Source organism: Halichondria panicea, chromosome 2 (assembly GCF_963675165.1).
Source record: "Halichondria panicea chromosome 2, odHalPani1.1, whole genome shotgun sequence".
Lineage (NCBI taxonomy): Eukaryota > Metazoa > Porifera > Demospongiae > Suberitida > Halichondriidae > Halichondria > Halichondria panicea.
The window spans coordinates 13,400-30,193 of NC_087378.1; the positions used below are offsets into that span (position 1 = coordinate 13,400).

Below are 16,794 nucleotides of genomic sequence, written 5' to 3' on the forward strand. Positions count from 1 at the left end.
ATTTTCTAATAGAACGTATTTAGACGGTCTGGACAGGCTATTAGCGTTGCATGCATGTGTCACTACAGCAACACCACAGAGTTAAGTTTACTGGACAGAATCATTCTGGGCTGAAACAGGTAAGTGCCTGCTCCTCTTCTGACTTCTTCCTTTGCATCTTAGATAGCTTGCATATTGTGTAGTTGCTTGCAAAGCAATGTCTAAGAAAGGTGGGTGGGGCTGACTTGTGGTTTGTTTATCTATGCTGCACTGGTGCAGGTGGAAAGATGAGGCTGCTTCTTGCAGTGATCACTCTGTTCACAGCATTCCATCTCTCAACTGGAGGAAAAATGCCATCTGGATCACACAGTGAGAAAAAGTCTATTATACCAGCTAACGTCCAAGACTTGGTGTGGGAACTATTAGAGAGCAGTAGTGCTCAACATAAGGAGAGGAGAGGAACTAGTACCTCGGTCAAGAAAGATGCTCAAAGTGAACAGAGAAATATTATAGAACATATTCGCAGAGTAAGGCAAACTGGGAGTCAGGATTATGGAAGTTTGCCGACGACTGGGTCTGCAATTGAATCAGTTATTGATTTTGGAATGGACTCACTTGATGGCTACTACATGCTAGCGGGATCATTCATTGATACAGTTCGTCCTGGACCACTACCTTATGGTAACTAAGCATTACTTTGTTGTACTGGTATGAATAGGTTGTAGCTGTGTTACAACCCAGTGCACTGCTTCTTTCCCTGCAGATATCATCACACCTGTCGTGGCTCAGTTGATTTCCCCGTCCTCAATGAACAATGGCTCAAGTGGAGGTCAAGGGGTAGATTCTGATGCCATCATCACTCAGGTAAGTAACATTTTTCCTTTATTTTTTCTAGCACGTCCTGATCTGTAAATAGTGTCGATCGCACTAAATGTCGTTTGCACCTCTCTCGTTACGATAACTGCACAGGTTGTGACATGGCTGACACCAGTGCTGGTGGTGGTTGGCCTGGGTGTTGTCCTGGCTCTCCTCTTCCCACTCACTGGTTGTTGTTTCTGTTGCTGGAGATGTGGTGGAAAATGTGGGGCCAAGAACTACAAGCATACAAACAAGAAGGAGCTCGCTAAGTGCCTCACTCTCTCCATCATTTTTCTCGCTGGAAACCTGCTTCTACTGTGAGTAATTAGTTGCACACTAACAACAGTTAGTTACTGACTGTGTATTACAGGTTTGGAATTATTCTTGGATTTCTGAGCAATGTCACACTTTCCACGGCCCTTAAACGTTACCCGAATACTCTCCGCAATGCCATGACTGACTCTGTCAACTATATCAACGGAACATTCAATGTAAGATTATCCGAAAGTACGTACTTATTTTATCATGCTGTGTGCTTTTATCTTCAGGAGGTACTGTTTCTTGCTGACGATGGTCTAAACACAGTACTAGACAGAGTGAAAACTGATATTCAAGGTAAGTGAGACTCATCCAATTAGCAATATCACTTACTCCCTGACCAGATGCGGGCACTGTTCTTGGTAATCCTCTACAAACTTCACTTGAAGAGCAATTAAATCCATTTATTAACACATCTGAAGCACTCTTTAGCAGTAAGTTTACATTACAAATATAGTTTTGTATATCATTGTGTCAATTGTCTTCCCCTATCTCTTTAAGACGTGAACTCAGTGAGTGAAGACTTGATGAATCTCAATGAAACCATTCGGGAAATTGAGAGTCTATCGAATCAACTGAACGATAGTTTACTGCAGCTCCAGGAGGCCATTGCTAACCTTACCTCTGCATGCATGGGCAACAGCACGTGTGTGAATGGAGTGCCGTCATTCCAGGCAACTGATGTCACAGTTCAGATTGATGTGAGTTTACATTGCATAGCTCAATTAAGTGAATATTGACAATGTTGGTGGATGATAGTGCAGCTAGACTATACTATAACTAAATGCTGCATGCTCCCTTCCTTGCAGACTGCACAGCTTGATGATGGACTAGCAACACTCAACAATGTGGACATCAACAGTACAAGAGCCCTCATTACCAGTGGTACCTCTATTATCAACAACATCAGCAACATCATCGACCAGCAACTCTCCAACTTCAGTGAGCCAATCAACTCACGCAATAATTATGTAATTATACTGCCTCTCAGGTATCCCTAGTATCAGCGCGCTGGATTCAATCACCACACTAATTACAAACCTTCAACAAACAGTTGCACAGGTACTTTATATATACATAGTAAAGTGAATGTGTTGCTTTATTACCATGCAAACAGGAGGTTGGAAGCAATGGCACAATCAACGGGATTATTGATCTGGCTGCTGGTTACATAGAGCTGGGGGATGGATACAGGTCAGTATAGTAATGCAATAATAGAGTCTGTGTGTGTGTGAAGCTCTTTATTGTGCTGCAGATACATTGCTTTTGTGGTACTCTTTTTGGCCATTTTCTTAATCTGGCTGGTGTTTACTATCGGAATGTTGTGTGGAGTATTTGGGTACTCACCGAAAACCAGTCCTTATGACAGAAGTGCTGTCTCCAACTGTGGAGCAAAACTACTCTTTCTGTGAGCTCAACCAAAATTGTTTCACTAAAATAATGTGCAGTAATAAATAATTATGACACTACTTCATTATTACAGGGGTGTTGCCATCTGTTTTGTGGTGTGTGGGCTGCTCTTGATTCTCACCAGTCTCACGTTCCTCCTCTCTACAACGGGACAGAAGTTATGCAATGACATCTCCCCTCCTGAGTACACTGCCCTAGAGAGGATCGCTGATGACCCACAAGTGTGGGGAGGGTATACACTAGTCGGTTTTTTCCTGCAGTCTACATCACTGGGCCCGGGCCTGGGTAACATCAGCGCTAACGTTAGCGTGTCGGAAATCTTAAAGTATTTTATTGTCATTGAGTGTGCATATGCGCATATATAATTGTGTGATTCTCTTCATAGGAGGTGTGAACAAAATGAGCCTCTGTATGATGCCCTACAAGTGAAATCGTTCTTCGATATCAATTCTCTTATGATGCTTGTCTCCAATCTGACCAGTGTAAGCCATTCATTTCATGCAGTGAGTGCAGCGTTCATTACATGCAGTGAGTGCAGCGTTCATTACATGCAGTGAGTGCAGCGTTCATTACATGCAGTGAGTGCAGCGTTCATTACATGCAGTGAGTGCAGCGTTCATTACATGCAGTGAGTGCAGCGTTCATTACATGCAGTGAGTGCAGCGTTCATTACATGCAGTGAGTGCAGCGTTCATTACATGCAGTGAGTGCAGCGTTCATTACATGCAGTGAGTGCAGCTTGTAATTGTCCACTTCTTTTCACATGCAGCAAATTAATATTGGAGATGACTTTGGCTCAATGTTCATGTACTCAAGTGATGACTTCCTACCATCTGAAATGAGGACTGACTTTGAGAATCTAGCCGATAACATATCAACCAGTTTCAATTTGACAACCATCACTGAACTATTAAACACTTCCTCTATCGATGGGTTAGACCTGGAAGAGATCTCAAGCAACCTCACAAGCCTTGCTGACTACTTGGGGATGATGGTAACAGCTAGAGTGTGTATTTAAATGTATACACAATTATTTGGTCGATCGCTTTCATGTTATGTAGGGATTTGAGGAAGCAGTGAACAGAACACTGGCCATTCGTGACAACCTAATCAGGTCTGATGTCAATATAACTCTGATGGCTCTTCAGTTGGAAATGGTGAGTGCATGTAATAATGATCAGACTAGCTTATTATGGCTGCCTGGTTTCTATAGGGAAGTGTACAAGATGATGTGAGCAGCTTGAACCAAAGTGTGGCACTGATCGGTGTAAGAAAAATGACTTGATTGTGTTACTGTATACTGTTCACATGCACCATGCAATATAGTCTCAGGTGCAGCAGACATTTGGTGCATTGGACACCTTCCTGAATGCAACAGCTCCTATTGTGAATATGGTATGATTACAGTAAATCATAGTACGTTATGCAATGTTGTTGATTTTCTCAGGAGGTGGGTTCGTACACAGACCAGCTGTTTGACTACATTAATGGCTTTGTGGACTACACAGTGGACTTGGTGAGTGGGCAGTTAGTCAGTGCACACTCGTTATCCCTCACTCCTTTAACAGGTGGAGAATGAAGTAGGCAAGTGTGAACCTCTCAGCATTGTGTTCAGGGCAGTACATAACAACTTCTGTGTGGAGACTCTCAATGGTTTGGTGAGTATAATTATATACCTGTACACATGTACTGAGGCAGATAGTGTTTTATAGTGACTGTACGTATTTGTTCATCCCATGTATAGAATGGGTTCTGGTTTAGCATTGGATGGTGTGTCTTGTTCCTGATTCCCATAGTGATATCTGCTGCCATGGTAACCACATACCTTCGCAAGTCAAAGACGGACATCCTAAGTGTCAAGACAGAAAATGGCAATGCTGAAGTGATGTCCTACCATAGAGACTTCTATTCCAACCAGCCATGGCATGAGGAGCAAGAGTGAGCAACCACCGAGCATCCACCACTATAGATTTAATAATAGTACATTCAATTCAGTATGTGTATTGGCATCTGTCAATGATGGTATTTAAACGAGCATTGTCAGTATTGCTCTGCAGGGTACCAGCTCTCAACACCCCTCTATACTCTACTCTCGATGAAAGGTGAAGTGGATATCCATTTTGGAACTGCACTGAATAAAAATTATTTATGTAATGTGACTCATGCTATAGTTAAGCTATACTTTTCAGTCATTGCATTTTTCAGCTCCACCATTATAATTATATGCCTCGAGGCGTAGCCGCACAAGGGATATGGTATAGCTGACTGTGTGTGTGTGTGTGTGCTGTTGCAGTCTTTTCAGAATCTTTTATAGCATCATCCGTTCCTTTCCAAAAAGTACTTTAGGGCACACATCCTGTTACGCTACTAGCATGCATAATTAATTATTAATTAAAAAACAATCCAGCATGGGAAAGAAACCGTTTGCTACTGCCTAACGAAAGACAGTAGGGAACTACTGCCTGATGAAAGCATGTGTGTTTGTGTGTCGTGTAGATTGCTAAAATTATCTTCAAAGTCATCCTTTATAAACGGCCATCTACATGTAGCTGCTTCTGTTCACCATTACGGACTCCAATCTCTCTGTCTAAACTCTGAATAATTATAGCTTCCATATCTCAGCCTCTGTCTTCATATTTATAAAAAAACAAAACAAAAAAAAACTACCACTGTAGCCGGGGCTGTTGTCTATCACAATGAAAGACTACAGGAGGGCTGTGATCTAATGAAAGACTACAGGAAAGTGAGCCTCAGCCGGTTTCCCGGCCACCCACTACAGCTCCGGAGCCCCGGTTTATAACCCACATGCTACATGGGTGAACTGCAACAAGTCAAAAACGTAGGAGGAAGGGGATCTTTTAGCCTCGATCCCAGGCCCCACTGAAGATGGCCGGCCTGGTATAATTATGCAAAACACAAAGTCAGTGATAAAATTATATAAGCTAACTTTAATGTAAACTTATTCCCTCTACTATATTTAACACTCTTGAGCGAAAGCATAATATGGCGAGAGGCATTAGCACAGCACTCGTTGTACCAGAGAACAGTAACTTTCATTACAAAACTAAAATGTTTTGGTGCTAATAATTCCATTTTAAATCAGCCACTAATGACAAATGATCTGAAGGGAAATAAACGGATGGTAAAGCTACAAACTCAGATAGTTCAGAATGAGTGGGGAACGGGATAGTTCTCTCAACTGAAAGATGATCAGAATCAGCAAAAATATAGTCCAATATTCCTCTGTAGCCGAGTGTAAAGTTCGTGACTTGCTTCGTACCACACACGTTATGGAAGTGGAATGGATGCTCCAAATTAATCCCCTTAAAGTCATCAATTGTAGATGGTAGGTTCGAACTATGAGGCTGTTCATTGGTCACTGATGTAGTGGGTTGGTGGATATCTCCAGTTGTCCTACTTGTAGTGAGAGTTTCAAAATCAGAATCATAACCATCTCCAGTTTGCATTCTTAGCTTTGTGTCACACTCACACTTTGGTAGGTCAGTCAGCTTGTACACGGTCCAGTCAGGGTGGGCATCAGCAACGCTACCACTAACAACATACTTATAGGCAGCAATGCACGGACAGCTATTGAAGTCTCCACATATCATGGTAGCAATGGTAACTTCCTGGCCAAGCTCCTGTCGATAAGCCTCGAGTTTTGATTGGAGAAACTTCATCATAATGGCGACTTGTACCAGCCTCACATGATCACCCCTCGGATGGTAGTACAAGTGAGTGGTGGCCAGTAGTAGGTAATGGTTGGGTAGATCCTTGCTCTTCAAAAGAACTGACATCACGATATTGTGTTTCTTGGCAACTTGGGCAAAGAAGTAAGGTGCTGCCAACAGTCCTTTGTGTAGCTCAATACAAGATGGGTGTGTTTGGAGGAACAAGCTCAGAGGGGCACTGTCCGTCCCAATCAGAGAGAACTTGGACGTCTCGTAAAAGATGGCCTCTCCTTCGTGTATCTGCATGAGAAGGAAATCATTAGGTAACAAAGAGTCCAAAGCACGTTAAACAATGACTAATACCTATTATTTAAAGATAATTATAAGTTTACCATTCCAGATTTCTGAGCAAAGCGTCCCTCATAACCTTTGTCCCGAAGTGCTGGCTGGAGATAGCGTTGAAATGTCCTAGTGGCCACTTCCTGGAGACACAGCACGTCAGCATTGTATCCTAGCAACTCGTGTACAATCAAGCTTTGTCTGTAGTGGATATGCAGAGCGGACGGGTCACAGTAAGGGTAGAGGATAGTCTGAGCATATTCAGAGCTCGAGAAAGGTTCAGCTAAAGTGTTATAAGTAACCACTCGAAACTGGCCCTCTGATTCAAGTCGTGTTGGAGTGTATAGTTGTCTGCGTGTGATGGGCGTGTCAGTGGGCGTGTCTGTCACCACAGGAGATATAGCCGTGTAGGGTACTCCAATGGCTTCATTCGAGGCAGAGGGAGTGCACTCAACAGTGACCTTATGACCAGCATCTTCTCGTGATGGCCAGTAGACCATGGTAGTGTTGACGATGGGGTGTTGGAGCAAGTATTCCGGTGATGGGAGAGTATCACATGACTCAGGTAGCAGTCGCCACACCCACTGGCAGGTGTCAGTGAACTCCAGTTCAACCTGAGCAAAAAAACACACATACATAAGAATCAGACTACAGGCTGTTAATACATACAAAATACATTCTACAGTGTATCTTACAGACAAAAATTAATACTGACAATAATTATAATTATATAGGGAAATAAAATTAATGATACATGTACGGCATACCTCTGGTATAAGCGCACTGCCTGACAGAGCAAACTTGGGCATACGTAGTGAGAGGACGGCGGGTGTGTTCACTCGGACTGTATAGGTCTGGTCCCCCACAACTAACAGAGATCCCGCTACCCACGCATCTCGATTCAGTGTGTCTTGAGCAAGGACAGATGTCTCAGAGACTTGTGTCGCATAGAGACAAGCGTCAACAGCAGAGGGTTGGTCACTGCGTGGATGCTTCCGCTGGCTCCTCTTAGCTTGCTTATCAGGCTTGGAGACTGAAATTAGCATTCGTTTAAGAGTCTTCCCAACAGGCTCTTCAACTGGTCTATGCATTTTGACTTGCTTTTGCTTATAGGTGAAGCTCAGGTCCAAGTGTTCCTCCCCTGGTAGCCTCCGCACTGTCACCACTGGAGCGCCTGCCTGGACCGAGGACGCCATGAATGCTCCTGAGTAAGCTACTGTTAGACGACAGTTTCTCAATGTATAGTGGTAGAGAGGTCTAGTAAGAGCAATCATATGTAGCTAGCTGACACAACACGTGTGTTTGGTAAAGGGTCGTAGTTTTACTCGTGAATTATGCCACTTGGTGGGCGTGGTGCCTTATCCAGAAAGTAAACATTAAAAAGAACAAGAAGCTCTAGACACATATAGCTATAGAGATATGACAATGTAATACAGTAGCTGTACAGCTGGTAGCCGATGGCTTGCTCTAGTCGTAACCAGGGGGAGGAGATGGTACTACGGGACACGGAGCAGGGCTCACTGTTTGAAGCGTGTAAGCATGGCGACCTAGAGCTGATCAAGAAGCTACTAACTCCTGACAAGGTCAACATGAGAGATGTGGTGGGGAGGAAGAGCACTCCACTGCACTTTGCTGCCGGTAAGTCACCAAAGAGTGGTGAGAATCATGTTATGTTCATTGTATTTGACCTACACACATCAATTTATCGTAAAATTATTCCAAAGATATTCAACATGATCTATACATACTGCCCAGGCTTTGTAGAGCTAGTACATGAGAGCACTCTGTCTGTACAGCTGTGTAGAGCTAGTACATGAGAGCACTCTGTCTGTACAGCTGTGTAGAGCTAGTACATGAGAGCACTCTGTCTGTACAGCTGTGTAGAGCTAGTACATGAGAGCACTCTGTCTGTACAGCTGTGTTTAGTGTGATTTCATGAGTCGTGAATGCAGACATTGTATCAAATATCAATGTGTATCATTTGAGACGTGTGTATGTGGACGTATTGTGTATTGCCAAAACAAAGACCACTCAACCAAAACCAAACTGTTGACATGTTAGCTTTGCTATGGTTACTTTGGCAGTGTGTCCAGGGTAGAAGTTATTCGTTCCTTTTTCACTTCAGGTTTTGGCCGTAAGGACATTGTGGACTATCTGATAGAGCAGAGGGCTAAAGTGGACACGCACGATGATGGTATGCCCCGCCCACACCACACACACACACACACACACACCACACCACACTCACACCCCCTACAGGTGGTCTCATTCCACTGCACAATGCCTGCTCTTTCGGCCACTCTGAGGTGGTGTCCACACTGCTGGCTCACGGGGCCAACCCTAATGCAAGGGACAACTGGAACTTCACTCCTCTGCACGAGGCAGCCATCAAGGGCAAGATCGATGTGTGCATCAGTAAGTCCAACAGCTGTGTGCCTCCTATAGTAGCACATGTTGTGAGCCTGTCACTAGTACTGCACATGTTGTGAGCCTGTCACTAGTACTGCACATGTGTGAGCCTGTCACTAGTGCTGCACATGTGTGAGCCTGTCACTAGTGCTGCACATGTGTGAGCCTGTCACTAGTGCTGCACATGTGTGAGCCTGTCACTAGTGCTGCACATGTGTGAGCCTGTCACTAGTGCTGCACATGTGTGAGCCTGTCACTAGTGCTGCACATGTGTGAGCCTGTCACTAGTGCTGCACATGTGTGAGCCTGTCACTAGTACTGCACATGTGTGAGCCTGTCACTAGTACTGCACATGTGTGAGCCTGTCACTAGTACTGCACATGTGTGAGCCTGTCACTAGTAGTGCACATGTGTGAGGAGGTTAACACCTGTCACTTGCTGAATGCATGTTGTTGACTCAATAGGGCAAGGTTGTCAATGAGAGTATAATAGCATTCATGCTGGTTGGTTGACCCCATATCCAGATCTGGTGTCTATACATACAGTTCCCTCTCTTGTATCAACCTCTCTGCTTGTACAGTCCTACTGCAGAATGGGGCAGACCCTGCCATTAGGAACAGCGAGGGAAAGTCCCCCCTGGACCTGGCCCATCCAACAGCCAAGCAAGTATTGCTAGGCAGCCATAAGAAGGAGGAGCTCCTAGAGGCGGCTAGGACTGGCAATGAAGAGACTCTCATCTCTCTCATCACACCCATCAACGTCAATGGCCACGCAGAGGACGGCCGGAAGGTACGGTACATGTACATGCAACTATTGACCAACTGAACAGCTTCATCATATCATTATCAATAGTGTAAAATCTTCTACTAGCTAGCTATTTGAAGCATTACGTTTGAATTTAATTGGCCATGACATGTTATTTATTGATGTCAATTTGTTGCATTGCTTAGGCTTTTTTTGAAAGTTGAACCTTGTATAATCCCCCCCCCCCTCTAGTCCACACCCCTCCACCTGGCGGCTGGGTACAACCGTGTGAGGATAGTGGAGCTGATGGTGAAACATGGCGGAGATGTTCACGCTAAGGACAAGGGGGGACTAGTCCCACTGCACAATGCTTGCTCTTATGGACACTATGAGGTGGCCAACCTTCTCATCAAGGTGGGTGCTCTAGGGTTCAAATGGCCACACCCCTACAGGCTAGTAGCAGCTGCTAGTATGCACTTGCTTCAGCTGTTTTGGCTAGTGATATGCCCACACTGTGTTGCTTGAAGATATTGAAATAGCCATCCCTTTAATTGTGTGTTTGGTGGCCTAGCCAACTCTGTTGTGTCATAACAAAAGTTGTTATTGGTATTCCCTTTGGTACATTGTCTAGACTATACTGCATGTAGCTGCAGGTGTGTGCTGGGTGTGTGTGTGTGTGTGTGTGTGTGTGTGTGTGTGTGTGGTCAGCTGTGTCTATCCCCTGCAGAGTGGTGCCAATGTGAATGCCCTAGACCTCTGGCAGTTCACTCCCCTCCATGAGGCAGCCTCCAAGTCAAGGTACATGGAGACCATAACAACATAGCTTATCCCTTTACCGGTCAAATTGTTGTAAATTTTACAACAACAATCTGGGAGGGAGCGTGTTATCAACTTGTGAATGTTGCATGATATTGGATTCTGTGGCAGATTGGATAGTATCATGAATGCGATTATCCTTTGAAGTTCTGCTGAGCTGTTCAATTAGGACACTTAAAAAAAAAAAAAAGGTTATACAGCATGTAGCACTGAGTAGTATCCATTGGCAGACCCTCTGGACTATCTTGGTAGCCATAGAATATTTTCAAAGAGGAAGCAGCAAGCCATTTGTGTACACAGGCACTTCACAAGTGGACACAAGCTCTACAATAGTCTACATGCTTGCTAAGCAGCTTAGTTGACCAGAGTGCAACTTTTAGAGGCCACACATACTTCCATCGAGGCAGCAGCAAGGCATAAAATCGATGGTTAGTTTGTGCATAGCCATTGACCCACGCCCATCTCTACAAGCCATAGCCACTTCATTGGGGGTGGCGGCGATAACATCAAGCTAATTTGGTGGGTTGGGCTCAGATGCAAACTAAAGTGATGCAAACTAAAGTGATGGAACTGTTCCAGGTTCCAGATTGTGTGCGGCTGACCTGTAAAGGGTTATAGGAGCATCTTTACTAGCTCCCTCCCCTACAGGATGGAGGTGTGCTCACTATTGCTGTGCCATGGGGCTGACCCCACTGTCCCTAACTGTCATTCCAAGACAGCCATTGACCTCGCCTCAAGCTCAGAGCTCAAGCAGAGAATTGAGTGTGAGTTCCTGAGGCACTTGTGTTCTGATGACACTTCCTCCGATATGAGGCACTTGTGTTCTGATGATACTTCCTCCAATATGTAAAGGCACTTACACACAATCGTCATGGTACTGTATGTACTACTGCTAGCTACTTTGTTCCTCCATACTACATAGTTACACATGTGTGTAGCATTGTTGCCGCTGCCATTGTTCAATGATTCTCCCCTTGCAGTTGAGTACAAAGGTCACCTTCTCCTGGAGGCAGCTGCCACTGGGGACACGTCCAGGATGAGAAAACTGGTTTCCCCCAAACTAGTCTCCTTCCAGCACCCCCTCTCCCTGGACACACCCCTCGTGAGTCCCCACCCCATCGCTCCCTTAGGCTATACAGACTGAACTAGAGTTGCTAACTTTGAATGCTCATAACTACAGAGTACAGCTAGTGTCCAATTTCAATAATAAAAGAGGCATTTTGTAGCCCTCAGAGAACTCTATAACAGAGCATGTTTAGAATCAGTCAGTTTCAAGCACATTGTCTGGTTGAGTTGTAACTGACCTTTGTCCCCTACAGCACCGTGCTGTAGTGGGTACCAGTCCCAAGAGGAAGTCAGCAGTAGAGCAGCTCATCAGGAAGGGGGCACAAGTCAACCCTCTCAACAAGCAGTGAGTGCTACCATTGCTACACACACCACACACACAGAGGCATGACCCCCCCACACACACACCATACACACACCACACACCACACACACACAGAGGCATGACCCCCCCACACACACACCATACACACACCACACACCACACACACACACACACACACAGAGGCAGGACCCCCCTCCACCTGGCTACCAGAATGGGACATGATGATGTGGTGGAGGTCCTGGTCAAGCATGGCGCTAATGTAAGGACAGATTGCAGTCACATTCAATAGTAGTTATGTCTAGCTGGACCACCCCCTCCACACACACACCCACACAGGTGAACCTTAGCGATGAGGGTGGCAACACTGCCCTACACGTAGCCTCTGAGCTTGGACTATCTCATCTGTGTCAGTTCCTCATGGCCAACGGGGCAGACCCTGCAATCAAGAACGATGAGGGGGTTTCTCCTCTTGAACAAGCCCCACCCACTATCTGCAAGGTGTTTCAAGAGGAGGTTATAAAGGGCCTCTCTGACGTTGAATCAGAACTACTGGAGGCAGCAAAGAACGGAGAGATGGACCTCGTCAAGGTGATTGTATATTATTATCATAATGTTTATATTCACATTTCCCCACACACACACACCCGCCCACATATCCGCCCACACACACAGCGACTATGCAATCCTCACAATGTGAACTGTCGTGACATGCGTGGGCGGTACTCCACCCCCCTCCACTTTGCCGCTGGGTTTAACAGAGCGCCCACTGTTGAGTTCCTCATACAACAAGGTGCTGACGTCCATGCCCGGGACAAGGGGTGAGTCATGTGATGATATATAGACTAGAATTGCATAATCTAAGATCAATGACCCATCATGTACATGTACCTGCAAGCATGCGTGCAGTGTAGCCAGGGCTAATGATCCGTTTAGAAGGTTATTTTGTGGAGTAGTACTTTTAATCATGGATAACAGCTTCCAATGTAACGGCCACACCCCTTCTCTGTACAGAGGTCTTGTCCCACTGCACAATGCCTGCTCCTATGGTCACTATGAGGTGGTGGAGGCACTGGTCAATGCTAATGCTAACGTGAATGCAGTGGACCTCTGGAAGTTCACTCCCCTCCACGAGGCAGCTGCCAAGGGGAAGTATGAGATCTGCAAGCTCCTCATCAAGGTACGGTAGTGTGTGCCGTGTGTGGGTGTGTGTGTGTGGGTGTGTGTGGGTGTGTGTGTGTGTGGTTATTCCTGTTGTTTAGTTCACTTCCATTTCACCACTCAGCATGGTGCGGACACAAACAGGCGTAACCGTGACAACATGACACCACTGGACCTGGTGAAGGAGCAGGAAGGGGATATAGCAGACCTGCTCAGAGGGGACTCTGCGTTACTAGATGCTTGCAAGAAGGGAGATCTCGATCGTGTTAAGAAACTTCTCACTCCAGAGAATATTAACTGCCGGGATGAGCAGGGGAGAAACTCCGCCCCTTTACATCTCGCTGGTAAGTGTCTGTGTGGTGTTACACACACTGCATGTTGAGTGGCCTCTACTGAAGTTCTGCCCTCTCCTGTGCAGCGGGCTACAACCACCTTGATGTAGTGGAACACCTCCTGGAGCATCAAGCTGATGTCAATGCCAAGGACAAGGGTGGTCTTATTCCACTGCACAATGCTGCCTCCTTTGGGGTGAGCTCATAGTCAGTAGTGTGGCAGGCAGTCTAGTTCTCGGCAATATGTGCAGAGGTGGTTTGATAGGTAACTTGTAATCACCATATCTCTGGATATCATCGTCCCAGCTGCCCTATAGCTCAGTCCTAGTACTCACTCCTGCTACTGTGCATCACCTGATCTTGTGTGCCCCCCCCCCCCCCCCAGCATGTTGACGTGGCCTCCCTGCTGATCAAGCATGACAGCTCTGTCAATGCTCTGGACCGTTGGCACTTCACCCCTCTCCACGAGGCAGCTCAGAAGGGACGCACACAACTCTGTGCTCTGCTCATCCTTCATGGTGCTGACGTCTCTCTACGCAACCAAGAGGGACAGATAGCTCACGATGTTGCCACGGTGAGCACGAGACTATGGTTGGAGTAAGGCGGCCTGTTCTCTGAGCTAACTTTGAGAGGCCATAACTGGAGTTAGGAATGTCTACTTTCAATATGCATTTAGTAGTAGTCTTTGAAAGTACTACGTACAATAGGCTTACATTTATTGTTGCATTTCGGGCCAAAATGTCCCATTTTCAGACTCAAAAAGTATCCAATTAACAGTTGTGTAGAACTTCAGATATTATTATTATGTACATTAGTAATTTTCAACTGGCTATTGTATAATTATTAATACTGATAGTAGCTAGTTAGTATAAGCACTGGATTATGCAGGGTGACGATGTGAAGGCGCTCCTCCAAGACGCTGTGTGTCCTGACCCCACCTCCCTGTCCCTCAGTGGTGCAAGGGGATCTACCAAGATCACCGAGGCTTCTAAAGGATTAACGGCCGCCGGAGCCTCCTTATTGGCCAGTGACTATGTGGACAGTGAGACGGGGGTGGGTAATAGGCGGGGGGACGGCTCAGACCGACCAATCAGGGAGCAGTCAGGTGAGTGGGTATCTGATATGGTTTATATGCTCATTTTAGTAGTACAGTTAGTATGTGTACTGCCCAATATTCACTAGCCCCGCCCACACCACCCACACACAGGACAAGCTACGTGGGAGGACATGAGTGTCAAGGACTTTCTTGCCGGGCTCCAGTTGGATGACCTGTACTTTGACCTCTTCCAACGAGAACACATCACCATGGACATCCTAATGGACATGTCACATGACGATCTGGCTAGTGTCGGAATGTCCGCATTCGGTCATCGGCACAAGATCATTCGTAAAGTGAAGGAGCTGGTTGACAATGGAGGTGCTGAGTCAGCAGAACCAGTGGGTGTGGCCAAGGCTCAGCACACGGGCACTCAGCTCATAGAGTTGTCCCTCACTGACAAAGACTTTGTTGCCGTCTCGGAGGAGGTGGGTAGTGTGGGGGGTGTGTGGGAGGTGGGTAGTGTGTGGGTGTGTGTGTGTGGGTGGGGAGTAGTTTAGTAGCGTATATACTGGAGTAGCTAACAGTTAAGAAATTTATTTTTGTTGGGCAGCTTCAGAGCACTATTTGTGAGCACAGAGATGACGGGAGGTCGGGTGGAGTGTTCCGATCCTACCAGGTCCTCAAGGTGGGCGGCACATACACACACGCACACAGCTGTACTGACTGCCCCTCCCCCTACACAGATTGAGCGAGTGGTGAACCCTAAGATCTGGGAGCGCTACGTGTATCGTCGTCAGGAGATTGCCGAGGCCAACAGTAAGCATGCCAACGAGAGAATGCTCTTCCATGGCTCTCCATTCATCCATTACATTGTCAACAACGGCTTTGACGAGAGACACGCCTACATTGGGGGAATGTTCGGGGCAGGTGAGAATAGTTGACTTGTGTAGAGTTCAACATCTTTCAACAGCCATAACTTAGTATCGTTGATCCAATATCAAACATTTTATGATTTTCTGAAAGCTTAGAAAGATACCTTTCAAATGATGTGTTAAAATCCAAAGTTTCGTTGGGGCCCTAATTTGTCATTTTTCGCCCTTGGACCATGGGCTATTATTCATATGGTATGGCTAAATTGGCAAATACTTTTATCGCTCAATTATGAAGTTTGATGACACCATTTGAATGGTCTCTTTCTAAGCTTTCAGAAAATCATAAAATCATTGAAATTGGATCCATGGACTCCAAGTTATGGCAGCTGAAAGAGTCTCCGAACCGAAGTTTAGAACGGAAGTGTATTCCAGAATGGGCTTCCGTAGAATTGAATGTTGTATGTGTGTGTGTGTGTGTGTGGTTTTATCTATAGCTATAATTATACTGTACTTTGTGTTCAAGCATTTCCTGCATGCTTGACTGTATTGCTGTGAGTATCCTCACTGATGACCCTGTTCCCTTGCAGGTATCTACTTTGCTGAGCACTCGTCCAAGAGTAACCAGTACGTATACGGGATAGGAGGTGGAAGTGGGTGCCCAGAGCACAAGGACAGGTCCTGCTACACCTGCGATAGGTGAGAGCTAGCTGCCATCTATAGCCAATATGTATTGCTGCCGGTACACCTTCAAGTGATGTCATCGTGTGTTGTACATGCACACTGTACTCTAGCCAGCATACTGTAACAAGTCTCTATCTGCCCCCCCCACACCCACACACCACACACACAGACGCCTGCTCATGTGCAGAGTGACTCTGGGCAAACCAATGGAGCAACTGACAGCTGTTAAGATAGCACACGCTCCCCCGGGCCACCACTCTGTGATTGGTCGACCTAGTACTGGCGGCCTGAACTATCCAGAGTATGTCATCTATCGAGGAGAACAGGTGAGTCATGATGGTCATGGTGGGATGGTGCAGCTGCCACTGTTGGTGTTGTATCACTTCTTCGTTGTATGTATAGCTAGCTTGCTTCATGTATTTATATAAGCACAGTATCATTTAGTACCTGTGTGTGTACAGTACGTGTGTCACATGCTCTCCCTCCATCTGTGCAGGCGTATCCAGAGTTCCTGATCACTTACCGGATAGAGAAACCATCTGACACTAGAGCAACCACCTGACAATAGAGTAACCTAGCTGACTCTGTGTACTTACTCACTCATGCATTCATTTCTGTTCTCCTTTTGTTCTTTATAGCCATTATTTTGTACATTGTAGTATAATTATAGTTGTGTTCTAAACTTAAAAACAGTTTATCTGTATAAAAAATAATTATCATTGTCAGTTTCGTTTAAAAAATACAGTTATTATGTATAAAAACAGCAGCTAATAAAGAC

At 45.6% G+C, this 16,794-nt stretch overlaps 3 protein-coding genes across 5 annotated transcripts; 2 read left to right on the forward strand and 1 right to left on the reverse strand.

Moving 5' to 3' along the window:
* The first annotated feature begins 17 nt into the window (after positions 1-17).
* On the forward strand, positions 18-4,762 carry LOC135332233 (prominin-1-like). Of its 3 annotated transcripts, none has more exons than XM_064527601.1 (22): positions 18-119; positions 259-660; positions 743-843; positions 949-1,154; positions 1,208-1,328; positions 1,386-1,452; positions 1,500-1,589; positions 1,657-1,856; positions 1,965-2,097; positions 2,147-2,217; positions 2,273-2,349; positions 2,411-2,563; positions 2,639-2,890; positions 2,951-3,047; positions 3,335-3,559; positions 3,627-3,722; positions 3,779-3,832; positions 3,892-3,960; positions 4,013-4,081; positions 4,134-4,223; positions 4,310-4,503; positions 4,610-4,762. In XM_064527601.1, exons 2-22 carry the CDS (start codon positions 267-269, stop codon positions 4,662-4,664), a joined length of 2,814 nt encoding a protein of 937 aa, XP_064383671.1. In that variant the 5' UTR covers positions 18-119; positions 259-266; the 3' UTR covers positions 4,665-4,762. The 3 variants fall into 3 exon arrangements, with proteins under 3 accessions (XP_064383671.1, XP_064383669.1, XP_064383670.1); XM_064527599.1 differs by having other exon boundaries at positions 27-209; XM_064527600.1 differs by having other exon boundaries at positions 27-209; positions 4,623-4,762.
* A 789-nt stretch (positions 4,763-5,551) lies between these two features.
* Positions 5,552-7,905, reverse strand: LOC135332235 (2',5'-phosphodiesterase 12-like). Its single transcript, XM_064527609.1, has 3 exons — positions 7,343-7,905; positions 6,629-7,189; positions 5,552-6,536 (listed from the first exon to the last, which is right to left on the reverse strand). The coding sequence occupies exons 1-3, from the start codon at positions 7,847-7,849 to the stop codon at positions 5,646-5,648; spliced, it is 1,959 nt and encodes a 652-aa protein (XP_064383679.1). The 5' UTR covers positions 7,850-7,905; the 3' UTR covers positions 5,552-5,645.
* A 19-nt stretch (positions 7,906-7,924) lies between these two features.
* On the forward strand, positions 7,925-16,743 carry LOC135332232 (poly [ADP-ribose] polymerase tankyrase-2-like). Its single transcript, XM_064527598.1, has 23 exons — positions 7,925-8,213; positions 8,701-8,769; positions 8,835-8,990; positions 9,565-9,773; positions 9,981-10,142; positions 10,456-10,526; positions 11,193-11,308; positions 11,525-11,646; positions 11,864-11,955; positions 12,115-12,193; positions 12,271-12,522; positions 12,607-12,752; positions 12,946-13,111; positions 13,217-13,436; positions 13,511-13,620; positions 13,810-13,998; positions 14,313-14,529; positions 14,632-14,948; positions 15,074-15,148; positions 15,207-15,390; positions 15,923-16,031; positions 16,186-16,342; positions 16,513-16,743. Exons 1-23 carry the CDS (start codon positions 8,033-8,035, stop codon positions 16,576-16,578), a joined length of 3,465 nt encoding a protein of 1,154 aa, XP_064383668.1. The 5' UTR covers positions 7,925-8,032; the 3' UTR covers positions 16,579-16,743.
* Positions 16,744-16,794: the final 51 nt, after the last annotated feature.